We start from the raw sequence: 18,511 nt of genomic DNA, 5'->3' as shown, positions 1-18,511 counted from the left end.
ACCGGGAATAGACGGACTGCGGATACTATGCGGTATCCACTAATTACCTCAGCCTGTGCCTCAGTGATATCATGCGTTGCGCTTTTTTGAACAGTAGGATGCTCCACGACTACACAGCACTGTGCCATACTCGAGCCCCATATAGGACCATATAACGCGCGACGCAAAAGTATAGTCAGTGACTCAGTGCGGCCGGGCCTCCGAGATTAGGCATCAACCGACTTAGTGCGCCGGCGGTAGCCAAAAGCTTAGAGGTGAGACGATTCAAGTGGCCGTCAAATGACCACTGTCCAACTAACTACAATCCGAGGTACCTACCGTAAAGATTTTCCGACTGTAATATGTTGTGTATGTTCCCCCTACAACTAGGTGGGAACCTGCTGGCAAAGCATTCCTATTAATTATTCTGTAACCACCTATTTATGGCAAATAAATTATTAGTATTATTCCTCTTTATAATATTAGTATACATACATAACTTGCTGTTCCAAATTTTCGTCATTCGTTTTCGTTTGATCGCTAAAAATAACTTAATTTTATTTTTCATTACGTCTGAAATAGAATTTGTAGTAAAAATAGACTGTAATGAAAAATAACAATAAAATATTTTAATTACCACGTGATCGCAAAATCTACCACCAAGATTTTGTGGATACACTATAAAAGTCCAGCTACCTGTCAAAGATCAACGTACGCGTGACACATGTCAGCAGAGCACCGAGCGACGTGACCTCACTCTGGAACGCCTCGAGGCGGACTGAATTTGAACGATTCGAGCGCGGCGTTTTATAGTACTTTTCAAATACTCATAGAAAAAAAATTACAATGAATTATTTTAAATTTCAAAGTAAATATTTTAGATAAGATATTCTTCTATTATATTAAGCTATTTTTGTGTTGAATAAAGGAAGAATATTGGTGAAAAAATCACTTTGATTTTTCGGTATTTCACGTTCTTTTAATTTGCGATTTCTTATTGTAAAATGCTTAAATCTAAAAATTTTCTCAGATAACTATTTGCCCAAGGATCTATGCTATAGGATGTAAATGTTTGTTAAATCGTTTTTACAGTATTTTTATACAAATTTCAGCTTGTAAACTGACGCTAAAGTGGAAATTTACAAAACCTGTGTGGACTTATCTTGATAGAATTCTTAAATACTAAACTAATCGCAATATTTTCTCAATTAACTATTTAGACGACGAAATTGCCTAACTATTTATGCCTATAACATATTTGTAGTATTACTGGTTAATGATTGTAACGAGTTGAAAAAGTTCTGTTTTTGCGCCAAACGGCGTAAACGCTCTTAAGCGCCGTGCGACCTGAGGCGCTTACGCGTTACGTTAAGTTGGTTTGCACTGCACTTTAACTATCTTGATTTGCACGGTTATTTGTTAATATTTGTCCTAATAATATCGTATTTACACTTCACCAAAAGTTATTTGTACATAAAACTGTTTATTTACAGTCATATTCATATGATAGATGTAAAATTTGCACTTGAAAACAATTCTAGACCACAGTTTAATCAAATAATTTCGGGAGCGCACTCGTAAGCAGCCTGCGTGAACCGAGTACCCGCGGTGTGCTATTTCTGTCTTTTTTTCTGTATACGTTCTCCGTCCTTAACTAAGCGATGTTCATCGTAATAAATGTTTCTTTCTTTATTTCTTGTGTGTTCTATCTTGCAGTAAAACTCGGCCGCAAGCACCCCGACCCAGTCGTCGAGACGGCATCGCTTTCGTCTGTGGAGCCTGTGGACGTGACGTACAAGCTCAGCCTGCCGGACGAGACCATCCGCAACGGGCTGCTGTCGGCGCTGCAGCTGGAGGCCGTGGTCTACGCCTCGCAGGCGCACGAGCACAAGCTGCCCGACGGCTCCCGGGCCGGGTTCCTTATCGGTGAGGGTTGCAGATGTCACTGGCCTGATGTGTACGCGGAGCAGACGAGACAGCCTCCCCTCTCTAGCTGAGACAGCCGCTCACACTAGGTGAGAGAGCCTCCCTCACTAGGTGAGACAGCCTCCCTCTAGTCGAGACAGCCTCCCTCTAGCTGAGAGAGCCTCCCTCTAGTCGAGACGGCCTCCCTCCTCCGTGGAGCCTGTGGACGTGACGTACAAGCTCAGCCTGCCGGACGAGACCATCCGCAACGGGCTGCTGTCGGCGCTGCAGCTGGAGGCCGTGGTCTACGCCTCGCAGGCGCACGAGCACAAGCTGCCCGACGGCTCCCGGGCCGGGTTCCTTATCGGTGAGGGTTGCAGATGCCACAGGAATGATGTGTACGCGGAGTAGACGAGACAGCCTCCCCTCTCTAGCTGAGACAGCCGCTCTCACTAGGTGAGAGAGCCTCCCTCACTAGTCGAGACAGCCTCCCTCTAGTCCAGACAGCCTCCCCCTCTAGCCGAGACAGCCTCCCTCTAGCTGAAAGAGCCTCCCTCTAGTCGAGACAGCCTCCTTCTCTAGTCGAGACAGCCTCCCTCTGTAGCTGAGACAGCCTCTCTCTAGTTGAGACAGCCTCCCTCTCTAGCTGAGACATCCTCCCTCTCTAGCTGAGACAGCCTCCCTCTCTAGCTGAGACAGCCTCCCTCTCTAGCTGAGACAGCCTCCCTCTCTAGCTGAGACAGCCTCCCTCTAGTCGAGACGGCGTCCCTCCTCCGTGGAGCCTGTGGACGTGACGTACAAGCTCAGCCTGCCGGACGAGACCATCCGCAACGGGCTGCTGTCGGCGCTGCAGCTGGAGGCCGTGGTCTACGCCTCGCAGGCGCACGAGCACAAGCTGCCCGACGGCTCCCGGGCCGGGTTCTTTATCGGTGAGGGTTGCTGATGTCACTGGCCTGATGTGTACGCGGAGTAATCGAGACAGCCTCCCCTTTTAGTCGTGACAGCCTCCCTCTAGTTGTGACAGCCTCCCTCTGTAGTTTAGACAGCCTACCATTAGTTGAGACAGCCTCCCTCCAGTCGAGACAGCCTCCCTCCAGTGGAGACAGCCTCCCTCCAGTCAAGACAGCCTCCCTCCAGTCGAGACAGCCTCCCTCCAGTCGAGACAGCCTCCCTCCAGTCGAGACAGCCTCCCTCTAGTCGAGACAGCCTCCCTCTAGTCGAGACGGCGTCCCTCCTCCGTGGAGCCTGTGGACGTGACGTACAAGCTCAGCCTGCCGGACGAGACCATCCGCAACGGGCTGCTGTCGGCGCTGCAGCTGGAGGCCGTGGTCTACGCCTCGCAGGCGCACGAGCACAAGCTGCCCGACGGCTCCCGGGCCGGCTTCCTTATCGGTGAGGGTTGCTGATGCCACAGGAATGATGTGTACACGGAGTAGTTGAGACAGTCTCCCTCTAGTCGAGAGAGCCTCCCTTTCTAGTTGAGACAGCCTCCCTATAGCTGAGTCAGCCTCCCTCTCCCATGGAGCCGGTGGATTTGAGGCTAAACCACAATAATTAAACTAAGATGTAATGCTTTCTTTCAAGGGGTTTTGTGCTTAGGGACCGAGGTCCAATCGTTTACCATCTCGGTTTTCTATAATTTGTTAGGGCAGAGAACTCGTTATAATACGCTGCAGATTTGTAGGCGCGGTGGCGTATATCATGTGTGTGTGTATCGTATGTGTCAGCGCCATCTGTTGGAAAATGACTATCACCAGTTTGTAGTGGCGCACCGATAAGACGTCGTCACATCACTCCTCCTGAAGAACCGGAGGTGGATGTCGTCAGGATGAGCGCAGTCTGTGCGTATGAGCTAACAAGTGCCAGTATGCTTATGTCTGCGATGAGTCGAAACGAGCAGGTGCGGTGCTCTAAATCCACGGTGAGACGAGATAGTGAGCGGGGCTGTCTTTGATGGTCGGGGTTGGAGCTTAAGGACGGAAGCTGTACCAGAGACGTTTTTTTTAGTTTAGTATCATTTGTTCAACAATAATGTTGCCCACAGGCGACGGTGCCGGCGTGGGCAAAGGTCGCACGATCGCGGGCATCATCTTCGAGAACTACCTGAAGGGCCGCAAGCGCGCCATCTGGGTCTCAGTGTCCAACGACCTGAAGTACGACGCGGAGAGGGATCTGAGGGACATCGGCGCGGGAAAGATTGAGGTCCATCCGTTGAACAAGGTATAATAGACATTTTGGACACCAAATCATCATCATTTCAGCCATAGGACGTCCACTGTTGAACATAGGCCTCCCCCAACGATTTCCACAATGGCCGGTTGGTGGCGGCCTGCATTCAGCGCCTTCCTGCTACCTTTATGAGGTCGTCGGTCTTTCCGGTACGTGGCCTCCAGTCCGTGGACGTGGACAGTAAATAGTAGTTATATGTCATACTCGTCTTCAGCTAAGCTATGATTGTATCAAGTGCATTTCTCTTTCCATTGATTTCATAGGGCTAAGGGAGAAATATGAGACCATCAAGCCTCCCCAACCCTTCTGGCCAGAGTGGGAAGTAAAGGCTAAATCTTCTCTTGTTTCTAATAAATCAGAGAGGGTTATCCTCTTGCACTATAGACTAAATAACTTGATAATAATGATTGCAGATATTTTTCTTATTCGTCCTACAAAAGATAGGCTCAAACTTGGGGATTTTAAAAAACATAAAAATCGTATCCGAAGTGGTGATACTTTTACTAAAGTATTTTTTTATAGATGGTCATCTATCAGTCTATTATGTCCTTAAGTTTGGCACGCCCTTTTTGGGACATCCTGTGTACCACAGAGTTTATCTGTACTAAACAGTCGTTCTCTCCCGCAGTTCAAATACGCCAAGATCTCATCAGCGGTCAACGGCAACGTCAAGAAAGGCGTGGTCTTCTGCACATACTCGGCGCTCATCGGCGAGACGCAGTCCACAAGCAACAAGTATAGGACGCGACTCAAGCAGCTGTTACAGTGGTGCGGCGAGGACTTCGACGGACTTGTATCCTTTTACACGACAATTTACTTGAATTTGAACTTTGTGACAATGGGATAAGGTTCAAATTCTAAAGGGGACTAGAAATTGTTCGCAACTAATTCCATAGTTTATTTGATTTCACATAAATAGTCATTCAGTCAATTGAATTTAAAGATGCACTGTAAAATAACGTACTTTAGTGACATCAGTCGTTGATATAATTTTTTAATGTTGTGACTTGTATAAATCAGAGTAGCATATAAAGATTACTTTATACTAAAGCCTGGTCCGTGAGCACGTAGAATTTTGTCCAATGACCCCAAGCTACCCATGTCATTGGACGAAATTCTACGTGCTCACGGACCAGGCTTTAGTTGCGGGGCAACTTTTTATGTTAAAATAACGATATATCTAAAACTCGTGGGCTAAAGAGTACCTAAATTAAGAAAATTCGTTTATATTACGTTTCATAAATATGGTCCTTTGAGCCGGATAACACACATTGTTGTCAGTTTAAATATTTGAAAGTTATGGATATCAATTTGTTCCAATTTTTAGTACTTTCTGACTGTAGTTTTTCTGTTATGCCAATATTTCGTCTATCAGTAAAACCTTAACCGCGCGTGTCAGATCGTATTCGACGAGTGCCACAAGGCCAAGAACCTCTGCCCGGTGGGCTCGGGCAAGGCCACGAAGACAGGGCTGACGGCGCTGGAGCTGCAGACGCGGCTGCCGGGCGCGCGCGTGGTGTACGCGTCCGCCACCGGCGCCTCGGAGCCGCGCAACATGGCCTACATGGTGCGCCTGGGCATCTGGGGCGAGGGCACGCCCTTCCCCACCTTCATGGACTTCATCAACGCTGTCGAGAAGAGGTAGGCACATTGCTATAGTTATTTCAGCCATTCGAAGCAGTTTGGTCCTTCGAGCCGGATAACACATCAATTACAGTACGTCTACAGTACAGTACGTCAGTAAATACAATCTGACACGCGCGGCGTGTCAGATTGTATTCGACGAGTGCCACACAAGGCCAGGTCACATCGCACTGGTGGTCATGGGAAAACACCCACATTGTGAATTTCGTGTAATCTACTGGTAATCTTGATATTTATGGACCTTCGAGCCGGATAACACGATGACACTCGACGCGAAGCGCGATGACTTGACGCGAAGCGTCATGACTTGAAGGACCGTCCATCTTCCGCCATTCACTATAAATACGTTGGCGGCGTGCTTAGATGCCCTCAATGTACGAGGGGGTTAGCCGCGGTAAGCCATCTTCGGGCACACCAGCGCCGCCAAGACAGCTAGGAGTCAGAATGGCCGCCATGGCCAAAATCTGTCGGATGTATCATCATCATCAACACGATGGGTGCCGCAAGGCCAAGACCCATGCCCGGTGGGGTCCGGCAAGGCCACGAAGACAGGGCTGACGGCGCTGGAGCTGCAGACGCGGCTGCCGGGCGCGCGCGTGGTGTACGCGTCCGCCACCGGCGCCTCGGAGCCGCGCAACATGGCCTACATGGTGCGCCTGGGCATCTGGGGCGAGGGCACGCCCTTCCCCACCTTCATGGACTTCATCAACGCCGTCGAGAAGAGGTGGGCGCATTGTTGTAGTTATTTCAGCCATTCGAAGCAGTTTGGTCCTTCGAGCCGGATAACACATCAAACCTTAACAGCGCGTGTCAGATCGTATTCGACAAGTGCCACAAGGCCCAAGATCTCTACCCGAAACACCGACATTTTTTTTTATCCACAACGAGTAAGCTCTTTGCCTGTATCTCACCTGATTATGAATTTCGTGTAATCTACTGGCGCCTCGGAGCCGCGCAACATGGCCTACATGGTGCGCCTGGGCATCTGGGGCGAGGGCACGCCCTTCCCCACCTTCATGGACTTCATCAACGCCGTGGAGAAGAGGTGGGCACATTGTTGTAGTTATTTCAGACATTCGAAGCAGTTTGGTCCTTCGAGCCGGATAACACATCAATTACAGTCAAACCTTAACCGCGCGTGTCAGATCGTATTTGACGAGTGCCACAAGAATCTGCCCGGGAAACACCGACATTGTGAATTTCGTGTAATCTACTGGCAACTTGGAGCCGCGCAACATGACCTACATGGTGCGCCTGGGCATCTGGGGCGAGGGCACGCCCTTCCCCACCTTCATGGACTTCATCAACGCCGTCGAGAAGAGGTGGGCGCATTGTTGTAGTTATTTCAGGCATTCAAAGCAGTTTGGTCCTTCGAGCCGGATAGCATCAATTACAGTACCGCGCGTGTCAGATTGTAATCGACGAGTGCCACAAGGCCAGATCACGTCGCACTGGTGGTCATGGAAAACACCCATATTATGAATTTCGTGTAATCTACTGGTATCCTTGATATTTATGGACCTTCGAGCCGGATAACCCGACGGATTAGCAAGCTGAAGTAGCAATGGGTAAGGCACTTAATACGCAGAACTCACGGCCGATGGGGCAGCAAGGTTCTAGAATGGAGGCCGCGTACCGGAAAACGCAGTGTGGGCGCGTCCACCCACAAGGTGGACCGACGACATCATAAAGGTAGCAGGGAAGCGCTGGACGCAGGCCGCTACCAATCGATCAACGTGGAAAGCATTGGGGGAGGCCTATGTTCAGCAATGGACGTCCTATGGCTGAAATGATGATGATGAGCCGGATCACACGATGAGTGCCATAAGGCCAAGAACCTCTGCCCCGTGGGCTCGGGCAAGGCCACGAAGACAGGGCTGACGGCGCTGGAGCTGCAGACGCGGCTGCCGGGCGCGCGCGTGGTGTACGCGTCCGCCACCGGCGCCTCGGAGCCGCGCAACATGGCCTACATGGTGCGCCTGGGCATCTGGGGCGAGGGCACGCCCTTCCCCACCTTCATGGACTTCATCAACGCCGTGGAGAAGAGGTGGGCACGTTGTTAGTTATTTCAGCCATTCAAAGCAGTTTGGTCCTTCGAGCCGGATAACACGAGTGCCACAAAGCCAAGACCCGTGCCCGGTGGAGAAAAAGTGTGTACATCATTTCAGCCATTAAAAACTACAAATAGATCAAAAAAGCTCACCGAGTGAAAAAACAGATTCTAACGCACTGAGGATCACGGGAAAACTCCCACATTGTGAATTTCGTGTAATCTACTGGTGACCTTGATATTTATGGACCTTCGAGCCGGATAACACAATGACACTCGACGTGAAGCGCGATGACTTGAAGGCCCGTCTATCTTCCGCCATTCACTATAAATACGTTGGCGGCGTGCTCAGATGCCCTCAATCGGCTACGTAAGCCATCTTCAGGCACACCAGCGCCGCCAAGACAGCTAGGAGTCGGAGTGGCTACCATGGCCGTAATCGGTCGGATGGATCATCAACACGATGAGTGCCACATAGCCAAGAATCTCTGCCCGGTGGGGTCGGGCAAGGCCACGAAGACAGGGCTGACGGCGCTGGAGCTGCAGACGCGGCTGCCGGGCGCGCGCGTGGTGTACGCGTCCGCCACCGGCGCCTCGGAGCCGCGCAACATGGCCTACATGGTGCGCCTGGGCATCTGGGGCGAGGGCACGCCCTTCCCCACCTTCATGGACTTCATCAACGCCGTGGAGAAGAGGTGGGCGCATTGTTGTAGTTGTTTCAGCCATTCGAAGCAGTTTGGTCCTTCGAGCCGGATAGCATCAATTACAGTACCGCGCGTGTCAGATTGTAATCGACGAGTGCCACAAGGCCAGATCACGTCGCACTGGTGGTCATGGAAAACACCCATATTATGAATTTCGTGTAATCTACTGGTATCCTTGATATTTATGGACCTTCGAGCCGGATAACCCGACGGATTAGCAAGCTGAAGTAGCAATGGGTAAGGCACTTAATACGCAGAACTCACGGCCGATGGGGCAGCAAGGTTCTAGAATGGAGGCCGCGTACCGGAAAACGCAGTGTGGGCGCGTCCACCCACAAGGTGGACCGACGACATCATAAAGGTAGCAGGGAAGCGCTGGACGCAGGCCGCTACCAATCGATCAACGTGGAAAGCATTGGGGGAGGCCTATGTTCAGCAATGGACGTCCTATGGCTGAAATGATGATGATGAGCCGGATCACACGATGAGTGCCATAAGGCCAAGAACCTCTGCCCCGTGGGCTCGGGCAAGGCCACGAAGACAGGGCTGACGGCGCTGGAGCTGCAGACGCGGCTGCCGGGCGCGCGCGTGGTGTACGCGTCCGCCACCGGCGCCTCGGAGCCGCGCAACATGGCCTACATGGTGCGCCTGGGCATCTGGGGCGAGGGCACGCCCTTCCCCACCTTCATGGACTTCATCAACGCCGTGGAGAAGAGGTGGGCACGTTGTTGTAGTTGTTTCAGCCATTCGAAGCAGTTTGGTCCTTCGAGCCGGATAACAACAATTACAGTAAAACCTTAACCGCGCGTGTCAGATCGTATTCGACGAGTGCCACAAGACCAAGAATCTGCCCGGGAAACACCGACATTGTGAATTACGTGTAATCTACTGGCAACTTGGAGCCGCGCAACATGGCCTACATGGTGCGCCTGGGCATCTGGGGCGAGGGCACGCCCTTCCCCACCTTCATGGACTTCATCAACGCCGTGGAGAAGAGGTAGCCACATTGTTGTAGTTATTTCAGCCATTCGAAGCAGTTTGGTCCTTCGAGCCGGATAACACATCAATTACAGTCAAACCTTAACCGCGCGTGTCAGATCGTATTCGACAAGTGCCACAAGACCCAAGAATCTCTACCCGAAACACCGACATTTTTTTTTATCCACAACGAGTAAGCTCTTTGCCTGTATCTCACCTGATTGTGAATTTCGTCTAATCTACTGGCAACTCGGAGCCGCGCAACATGGCCTACATGGTGCGCCTGGGCATCTGGGGCGAGGGCACGCCCTTCCCCACCTTCATGGACTTCATCAACGCCGTGGAGAAGAGGTGGGCACGTTGTTGTAGTTGTTTCAGCCATTCGAAGCAGTTTGGTCCTTCGAGCCGGATAACACATCAATTACAGTCAAACCTTAACCGCGCGTGTCAGATCGTATTCGACGAGTGCCACAAGGCCAAGAATCTACCCATGAAACACCGACATTGTGAATTTCGTGTAATCTACTGGCAACTTGGAGCCGCGCAACATGGCCTACATGGTGCGCCTGGGCATCTGGGGCGAGGGCACGCCCTTCCCCACCTTCATGGACTTCATCAACGCCGTGGAGAAGAGGTGGGCACGTTGTTGTAGTTATTCCAGCCATTCGAAGCAGTTTGGTCCTTCGAGCCGGATAACATCAATTACAGTACCGCGCGTGTCAGATTGTATTCGACGAGTGCCACAAGGCCAGATTACATCGCACTGGTGGTCATGGAAAACACCCATATTATGAAATTCGTGTAATCTACTGGTAACCTTGATATTTATGGTCCTTCGAGCCGGATAACACATCAATTACAGTCAAACCTTAACCGCGCGTCTCAGATCGTATTCGACGAGTGCCACAAGGCCAAGAATCTCTACCCGGGAAACACCGACATTGTGAATTACGTGTAATCTACTGGCAACTCGGAGCCGCGCAACATGGCCTACATGGTGCGCCTGGGCATCTGGGGCGAGGGCACGCCCTTCCCCACCTTCATGGACTTCATCAACGCCGTGGAGAAGAGGTAGGCACATTTTTAACGTTATTTCAGCCATTCAAAGCAGTTTGGTCCTTCGAGCCGGATAACGCATCAAACCTTAACAGCGCGTGTCAGATCGTATTCGACAAGTGCCACAAGGCCCAAGAATCTCTACCCGAAACACCGACATTTTTTTTTATACCCATATTATGAATTTTGCGTAATCTACTGGTATCCTTGATATTTATGGACCTTCGAGCCGGATAATCCGACGGATTAGCAAACTGAAGTAGTAATGGGTAAGGCACATAATACGCAGAACTCACGGCCGATGGGGCAGCAAGGTTCTAGAATGGAGGCCGCGTACCGGAAAACGCAGTGTGGGCGCGTCCACCTACAAGGTGGACCGACGACATCATAAAGGTAGCAGGGAAGCGCTGGACGCAGGCCGTTACCAATCGATCAACATGGAAAGCGTTGAGGGAGGCCTATGTTCAGCAATGGACGTCCTATGGCTGAAATGATGATGATGATGAGCCGGATCACACGATGAGTGCCATAAGACCAGGACCGGCGCCCGGTGGGGTCCGGCAAGGCCACGAAGACAGGGCTGACGGCGCTGGAGCTGCAGACGCGGCTGCCGGGCGCGCGCGTGGTGTACGCGTCCGCCACCGGCGCCTCGGAGCCGCGCAACATGGCCTACATGGTGCGCCTGGGCATCTGGGGCGAGGGCACGCCCTTCCCCACCTTCATGGACTTCATCAACGCCGTGGAGAAGAGGTGGGCACGTTGTTGTAGTTATTTCAGGCATTCGAAGCAGTTTGGTCCTTCGAGCCGGATAACACATCAATTACAGGTAAAGCCTTAACCGTGCGTGTCAGATCGTATTTGACGAGTGCCACAAGACCAAGAATCTGCCCGGGAAACACCGACATTGTGAATTTCGTGTAATCTACTGGCAACTTGGAGCCGCGCAACATGGCCTACATGGTGCGCCTGGGCATCTGGGGCGAGGGCACGCCCTTCCCCACCTTCATGGACTTCATCAACGCCGTGGAGAAGAGGTGGGCACGTTGTTGTAGTTGTTTCAGACATTCGAAGCAGTTTGGTCCTTCGAGCCGGATAACATCAATTACAGTCAAACCTTAACCGCGCGTCTCAGATCGTATTCGACGAGTGCCACAAGGCCAAGAATCTGCCCGGGAAACACCGACATTGTGAATTACGTGTAATCTACTGGCGCCTCGGAGCCGCGCAACATGGCCTACATGGTGCGCCTGGGCATCTGGGGCGAGGGCACGCCCTTCCCCACCTTCATGGACTTCATCAACGCCGTGGAGAAGAGGTGGGAACATTGTTGTAGTTGTTTCAGCCATTCGAAGCAGTTTGGTCCTTCGAGCCGGATAGTGTGATGAGTGACACAAAGCCAAGACCCGTGCCCGGTGGGCTCGGGCAAGGTGGCCTGGGCATCTGGGGCGAGGGCACGCCCTTCCCCACCTTCATGGACTTCATCAACGCGGTCGAGAAGAGGTAGGCACATTGTTGTAGTTGCTTCAGGCATTTAAAGCAGTTTGGTCCTTCGAGCCGGATAACACGAGTGCCACAAAGCCAAGACCCGTGCCCGGTGGAGAAGAGGTGTGTACATCATTTCAGACATTAAAGACTACAAAAATACCAAAAAGCTCATCGAGTCTAAAAACCGATCACATCGCACTGGTGGTCATGGGAAAACACCCACATCATGAATTTCGTGTAATCTACTGGTAACCTTAATATTTATGGTCCTTCGAGCCGGATAACACATCAATTACAGTAAAACCTAAACCATGCGTGTCAGATCGTATTTGACGAGTGCCACAAGACCAAGAATCTGCCCGGGAAACACTGACATTGTGAATTACTTGTAATCTACTGGCAACTTGGAGCCGCGCAACATGGCGTACATGGTGCGCCTGGGCATCTGGGGCGAGGGCACGCCCTTCCCCACCTTCATGGACTTCATCAACGCCGTGGAGAAGAGGTGGGCACGTTGTTGTAGTTATTTCAGGCATTCGAAGCAGTTTGGTCCTTCGAGCCGGATAATACAATGAGTGCCACAAAGCCAAGACCCGTGCCCGGTGTAGAAGAACATCATTTCAGGCATTAAAAGACCAAGAAAGCTCATTGATTGGAAAAACAGATCACATCGCACTGGTGGTCATAGGAAAACACCCATATTGTGAATTTCGTGTGATGGTACTGGTAAACTTGATATTTATGGACCTTCGAGCCGGATAACACGATAAGTGCCACAAAACCAAGACCCGTGCCCGGTGGGCTCGGGCAAGGTGGCCTGGGCATCTGGGGCGAGGGCACGCCCTTTCCCACCTTTATGGATTTCATCAACGCCGTGGAGAAGAGGTGTGTGCATTCATCATCAATATTTCAGCAACAAGACGTCCACTGCTGAACATAAGCGGAGGCCAATAATCTCCACATCATCCGGTTGGTAGCGGCCTGCATCCAGCGCCTTCTAGCTACCTTTACGAGGTCCACCTTGTGTACCACTTTGTTATCGTTATTTCAGACATTCAAAACTGTTTGGTCCTTCGAGCCGGATAGCATGACGAGTGCCACAAGGCAAGAATCTGTTGTGAGGTCACAAATAAAATGTAGACAGTTATATGGAAGGTACCTCATCTGGTGTTTAGATTCGTGATCAAGTTGCAAGCAAGCAAGTTACTAGTAGCAACCGAAAATCTTGTTATTCAAGATACCAAAATGCCAATTGGCGCAACCGGTGGCGCCACCATGGTGTCCTATTGAGATAGGGCCCTTATTAAAAAGATTTGTTAACGAGATAGGACCCTTATTAAAAATATGTTTAAGTGTAAGTAGATACAGTACCTGCCTACAAAATAATTTATGCTATCGCATTAGATTATTGACCTGTAAAGATAGTTTAAGTTGGTGAAAATAAATAAATAAATAAATGTTTGTCCACAGGGGCGTGGGCGCCATGGAGATCGTAGCCATGGACATGAAACTCCGGGGCATGTACATCGCGCGCCAGCTGTCCTTCCACGGCGTCACCTTCAAGATCGAGGAGGTGCCGCTGTCGGAGTCCTTCAAGGACACCTACGACAAGTCTGTCGCGCTGGTGAGTGCTGTCTCTACTGTCGGCCTCGTGGCCATGACCATGACCATACATTGCAATTACAACCGTAGTGTTAAAACGATAAGGAACATTACTGTTCGTCACCTAAAGTTCATAGTAGACTCATCAACTCTGAAAGGGATCAATACTGTATCGCTTTTCGCGAGCTATCATCGCCTTTCGTGCGCTGTCAAATGCCAGGCTATGCGTTTACGTTACGGTGCGGACAAGTGTGCGTTGTATTATGGAGTTTCATACATACAATACTGACTGCCTCGAGTTGATACGGTTACGATCCCTTTTGTTGCGCTTCTAAGTCGCCTAAATGTGAAAGCGCTCTAATAATGTCAACCATTTTGGCTCATTTATCAACCAGATAAATGTGCGACGACCTTAAATGTCAATTGGCATACCGTCCCGATAATGTGCGCAGTTCCTAACCATCTTCCAGTTTTTCCAAAATGGTTGACATTATTAGAGCGCTTTCACATTTAGGCGACTTAGAAGCGCAACAAAAATGCGACAGACGCGCTGCCGATAATTTCATACCATGTGACAGGGGATGCATGCCTTCACATTATAAAAACGCCGCTGCCGCGCTGCTGTCGTGCTTCTGACGCCACTGTAGAGTAAGGTCCTGTCACTTGCTAGTAGCGAAGACAGTGGCACCAACTGGTGAGCGCTAAAGTGGTAGGAGGACTATCGCATTTGCACTCATCAAGATGGCGCCACTGTAGAGTAAGGTCCTGTCAATCGCCAGGGGTGCCAACTGTTAAGTATAAAAACGATAGCGCTCATTGTTGACTAACAAAATGTTTTCCCGCAGTGGGTGGAAGCGATGCAGCGGTTCACAGAGGCGGCGGAACTGATCGACGCAGAATCCCGCATGAAGAAGACCATGTGGGGACAGTTCTGGTCCTCGCACCAGCGCTTCTTCAAGTACCTGTGTATTGCTGCTAAGGTGCGTACTCTCTCATTCAGTTGTCAAGAATTTAGATTGAAAATGATATGTTTTAAACTTGATTTGTAGTTGTAAATTTTAAGTAACTTGAAAAAATCGAACTGCCTAAGGCGGGAATCGAACCCACGACCTTTCGCTTACCGGGCGACTGCTCTTCCATCTGAGCAACTTAGACACTAGATGAACCGAACAAGTTTTTCACCGACCGATCAACCGAAATTTTCAAGTGTAATACGCTGTTACGGCCAGTGTTTCGTTTCATTCGTAGTTAATAAAAATTCAGTTTCATGTCTGATCGATACAGAGCTCCTCGTGAGAGTGTCCAAATTCTGCCCTGAAGTTTCTTCTGCAGTGTCGCAAACCATCAACTTTAACGAATATGTAGGCTTGTGTTCGCGACACCCATGGATCGACCCATGGTACTCTTTGTATGGCCAGTTAAGGCCAAGCTGTAGATATGGCGTTGCTAGTAGTAATAGTACTGCATGGCCACACCCTAGCTAAGGCGTCTCGACGCCCAGTTTAAGAACTGAACTTTTCCCTGGTACCAAACATGGGTCAGACTGGTTAACCTGTGAATCCTGGATTTGCAGCTATAGAAATAGCATTCGCTTGCACCAAGGAGTCTCGCTCGATAGAGTTTGGGAATCTCTGGCTTATTATTTATCTATTTTATAATTGAAAGACCAGGGTCTACATTTGTATGTTGCTTGTCGTAGGTCAACCACGCAGTAGTGACGGCGCGTGAAGCGGTCAAGTGCGGCAAATGCGTGGTCATCGGTCTACAAAGCACGGGCGAGGCGCGCACCCTGGACCAGCTCGAGCGCGACGACGGCGAGCTCACGGACTTCGTGTCCACCGCCAAGTGAGTAGCGTCACTGTGACGTCACTCCCTGCTGTACCGCGCGGTGGTGACGTCATCGGTCTGCAGAGCACGGGCGAGGCGCGCACCCTGGACCAGCTCGAGCGCGACGACGGCGAGCTCACGGACTTCGTGTCCACCGCCAAGTGAGTAGCGTCACTGTGACGTCACTCCCTGCTGTACCGCGCGGTGGTGACGTGCAGCAAGTGTGACGTCATCGGTCTGCAGAGCACGGGCGAGGCGCGCACCCTGGACCAGCTCGAGCGCGACGACGGCGAGCTCACGGACTTCGTGTCCACCGCCAAGTGAGTAGCGTCACTGTGACGTCACTCCCTGCTGTACCGCGCGGTGGTGACGTCATCGGTCTGCAGAGCACGGGCGAGGCGCGCACCCTGGACCAGCTCGAGCGCGACGACGGCGAGCTCACGGACTTCGTGTCCACCGCCAAGTGAGTAGCGTCACTGTGACGTCACTCCCTGCTGTACCGCGCGGTGGTGACGTCATCGGTCTGCAGAGCACGGGCGAGGCGCGCACCCTGGACCAGCTCGAGCGCGACGACGGCGAGCTCACGGACTTCGTGTCCACCGCCAAGTGAGTAGCGTCACTGTGACGTCACTCCCTGCTGTACCGCGCGGTGGTGACGTCATCGGTCTGCAGAGCACGGGCGAGGCGCGCACCCTGGACCAGCTCGAGCGCGACGACGGCGAGCTCACGGACTTCGTGTCCACCGCCAAGTGAGTAGCGTCACTGTGACGTCACTCCCTGCTGTACCGCGCGGTGGTGACGTCATCGGTCTGCAGAGCACGGGCGAGGCGCGCACCCTGGACCAGCTCGAGCGCGACGACGGCGAGCTCACGGACTTCGTGTCCACCGCCAAGTGAGTAGCGTCACTGTGACGTCACTCCCTGCTGTACCGCGCGGTGGTGACGTCATCGGGCTGCAGAGCACGGGCGAGGCGCGCACCCTGGACCAGCTCGAGCGCGACGACGGCGAGCTCACGGACTTCGTGTCCACCGCCAAGTGAGTAGCGTCACTGTGACGTCACTCCCTGCTGTACCGCGCGGTGGTGACGTCATCGGGCTGCAGAGCACGGGCGAGGCGCGCACCCTGGACCAGCTCGAGCGCGACGACGGCGAGCTCACGGACTTCGTGTCCACCGCCAAGTGAGTAGCGTCACTGTGACGTCACTCCCTGCTGTACCGCGCGGTGGTGACGTGCAGCAAGTGTGACGTCATCGGGCTGCAGAGCACGGGCTAAGTGAGTCTAGTTGACAGCTCAAACCTTGTTGAAAATGTCATACTGTTTTGACAGGTATAGGTCGCGCAACAAAAGTTGAGACCATCAGCACGAGCAAAGATTTGTATCTGCGTTGACGTCTTGCGTAGTCGCACTGACAAATGTTTTCTGTCTCTCTTTCAGACATTTATTAAGAGCAAGGCAAATAGTGTATTCGATATTTGAACTTTAATGTAAAGTGTGTTGTTTGTGTTCTGTATTCAAATATTACATCAGTGTGAGTACGTGTTTGCCTCAACTTTCTCTGAGCGACCTAGTATAATTTTTTACGAAAAAATTGCACAATAGATGACGTCTCTATTTTGCTAACTCCAATATGTAAAAATATCCAATAAATAAAAAGTTTTTTTATCAACATCTAAACAGGTAGGATATTATTTACAGTTGATTGAATACTAACTGAAATTTTAATACCACTTATAAAAGTGGTGCTTTGGAATTATTGGTTAATTTTGTAATATTAAAAGACATGAAATTTTTGTAATACACTTTATTATAAAAATACAAAAAATCAACTACAGTCCTCATTCCCATTCATTGCGATGTTCATATTTCGCAAATTGACCCTCTCGACAGGGCGGATTTTGGCCAGCTCCTTTGCCAATCGCACCATAGTTTCCATGTTACTTTTATTCGGGTTTGCTTTGAAAAACTTGTTCAATCTCCGAAATTCGTTGTTCAAACCCTTCATAGCTTCTTCATACTTCGTTTTCAAATCCATTTTACTGGTGCATTGAACCTCTTTATTATTTTCAATTGAAAAACTGATATCCTCACACTTTTCTTCAGTTAAATCGTCCAAAGGATCATTTCTCTCGCAGTTTTCATTTTTTATTTCCAAGTAGTAATAATCATCATCGTTCTCTGACTTTGGTGAACTTGCCGAGTATTTATCTACTTCGTCATCAATTCCACCTGCAGCGTCATCTGCGTAATCGTCATTTTTAATGTCATCGATGTCCATATCTTCCGCCTCTTCAGTACACTCAGGCTTTATAATTTTCTCCTCGCATTCTGCGCCTGCAATATCAGTCAGCAAACACTTCTCCTCGTCAGTCAGTTCAGCAATTCTTATCAGATCTGTATCTACCACGTTGATCACAGCACACAGGTGCTCGCAGAAACGACCTTTCTTTCCCACACCGCAGTCGCAACACCAGGTGTCTATTCTAAACTTTATAAACTTCCTAGTTTTGCTACCACTTTCCAATTTGAACTCGTTTGGATCTATCCTTTTTAGAGTGGAATCGAAATTCAAAACCTCTTTCGTCTTTACGAGGAATCTTGTATAGGTTGATATTATATCAGAGCTTCTCGCGTGAGCGTGTAGATTACGACTGATCTGACCGTCGACGATATTGCAGAGAACGTCAATCATCGCGTATGCATTGAACGATTTACATTTCTGATGTATGAACTCTCCCATAATACGTGTGGAAGCTTCCACAAGATTCCTGCTCACATGATCTTCTCCGTGAAGCCAGTGCCCGCGTCTTTGCCACAAATCATCGACAAAATCGCTTATCACTAAAGACGATTTAATATAATCATCCTCCTTAAGTTTTTCGTAGTTGATTTCAGCTTCAGCCAAACTTCTCGACCCCCTAATAAAGTTGCTAAACAACTCCATCAAGCTGTGACGTTTTTTGGAATCTATTTTGTTGTCATCGCTGCAAATCCTCCGCCAAATATTGCTGCAGACCGACCAATGAGACGATAATATAATACTCTTTGGAAATAT

General features: G+C 50.3%; 1 protein-coding gene and 1 non-coding gene across 2 annotated transcripts in view; one reads left to right on the top strand and one right to left on the bottom strand.

Annotated features, from left to right (window-relative positions):
- LOC135082414 (protein strawberry notch homolog 1-like) overlaps nt 1-18,511 on the top strand; it is an 83,980-nt gene that overhangs the window by 23,308 nt on the left and 42,161 nt on the right. Inside the window, exons 7-13 of the mRNA XM_063977208.1 lie at nt 1,696-1,905; nt 3,929-4,104; nt 4,742-4,906; nt 5,513-5,754; nt 13,501-13,654; nt 14,478-14,612; nt 15,332-15,477. Coding sequence (XP_063833278.1) covers nt 1,696-1,905; nt 3,929-4,104; nt 4,742-4,906; nt 5,513-5,754; nt 13,501-13,654; nt 14,478-14,612; nt 15,332-15,477 — 1,228 coding nt within the window. The remainder of the gene's footprint in view (nt 1-1,695; nt 1,906-3,928; nt 4,105-4,741; nt 4,907-5,512; nt 5,755-13,500; nt 13,655-14,477; nt 14,613-15,331; nt 15,478-18,511) is intronic.
- Nucleotides 14,715-14,787, bottom strand: Trnat-ggu (transfer RNA threonine (anticodon GGU)). Its single transcript has one exon. It is a non-coding gene; the product is annotated as a tRNA-Thr (tRNA).

The sequence above is a fragment of the Ostrinia nubilalis genome, chromosome 21, assembly GCF_963855985.1.
Source record: "Ostrinia nubilalis chromosome 21, ilOstNubi1.1, whole genome shotgun sequence".
NCBI lineage: Eukaryota > Metazoa > Arthropoda > Insecta > Lepidoptera > Crambidae > Ostrinia > Ostrinia nubilalis.
The sequence above is the reverse complement of the archived record's forward strand: the minus strand, read 5'-3'. Positions and strand labels throughout refer to the sequence as shown.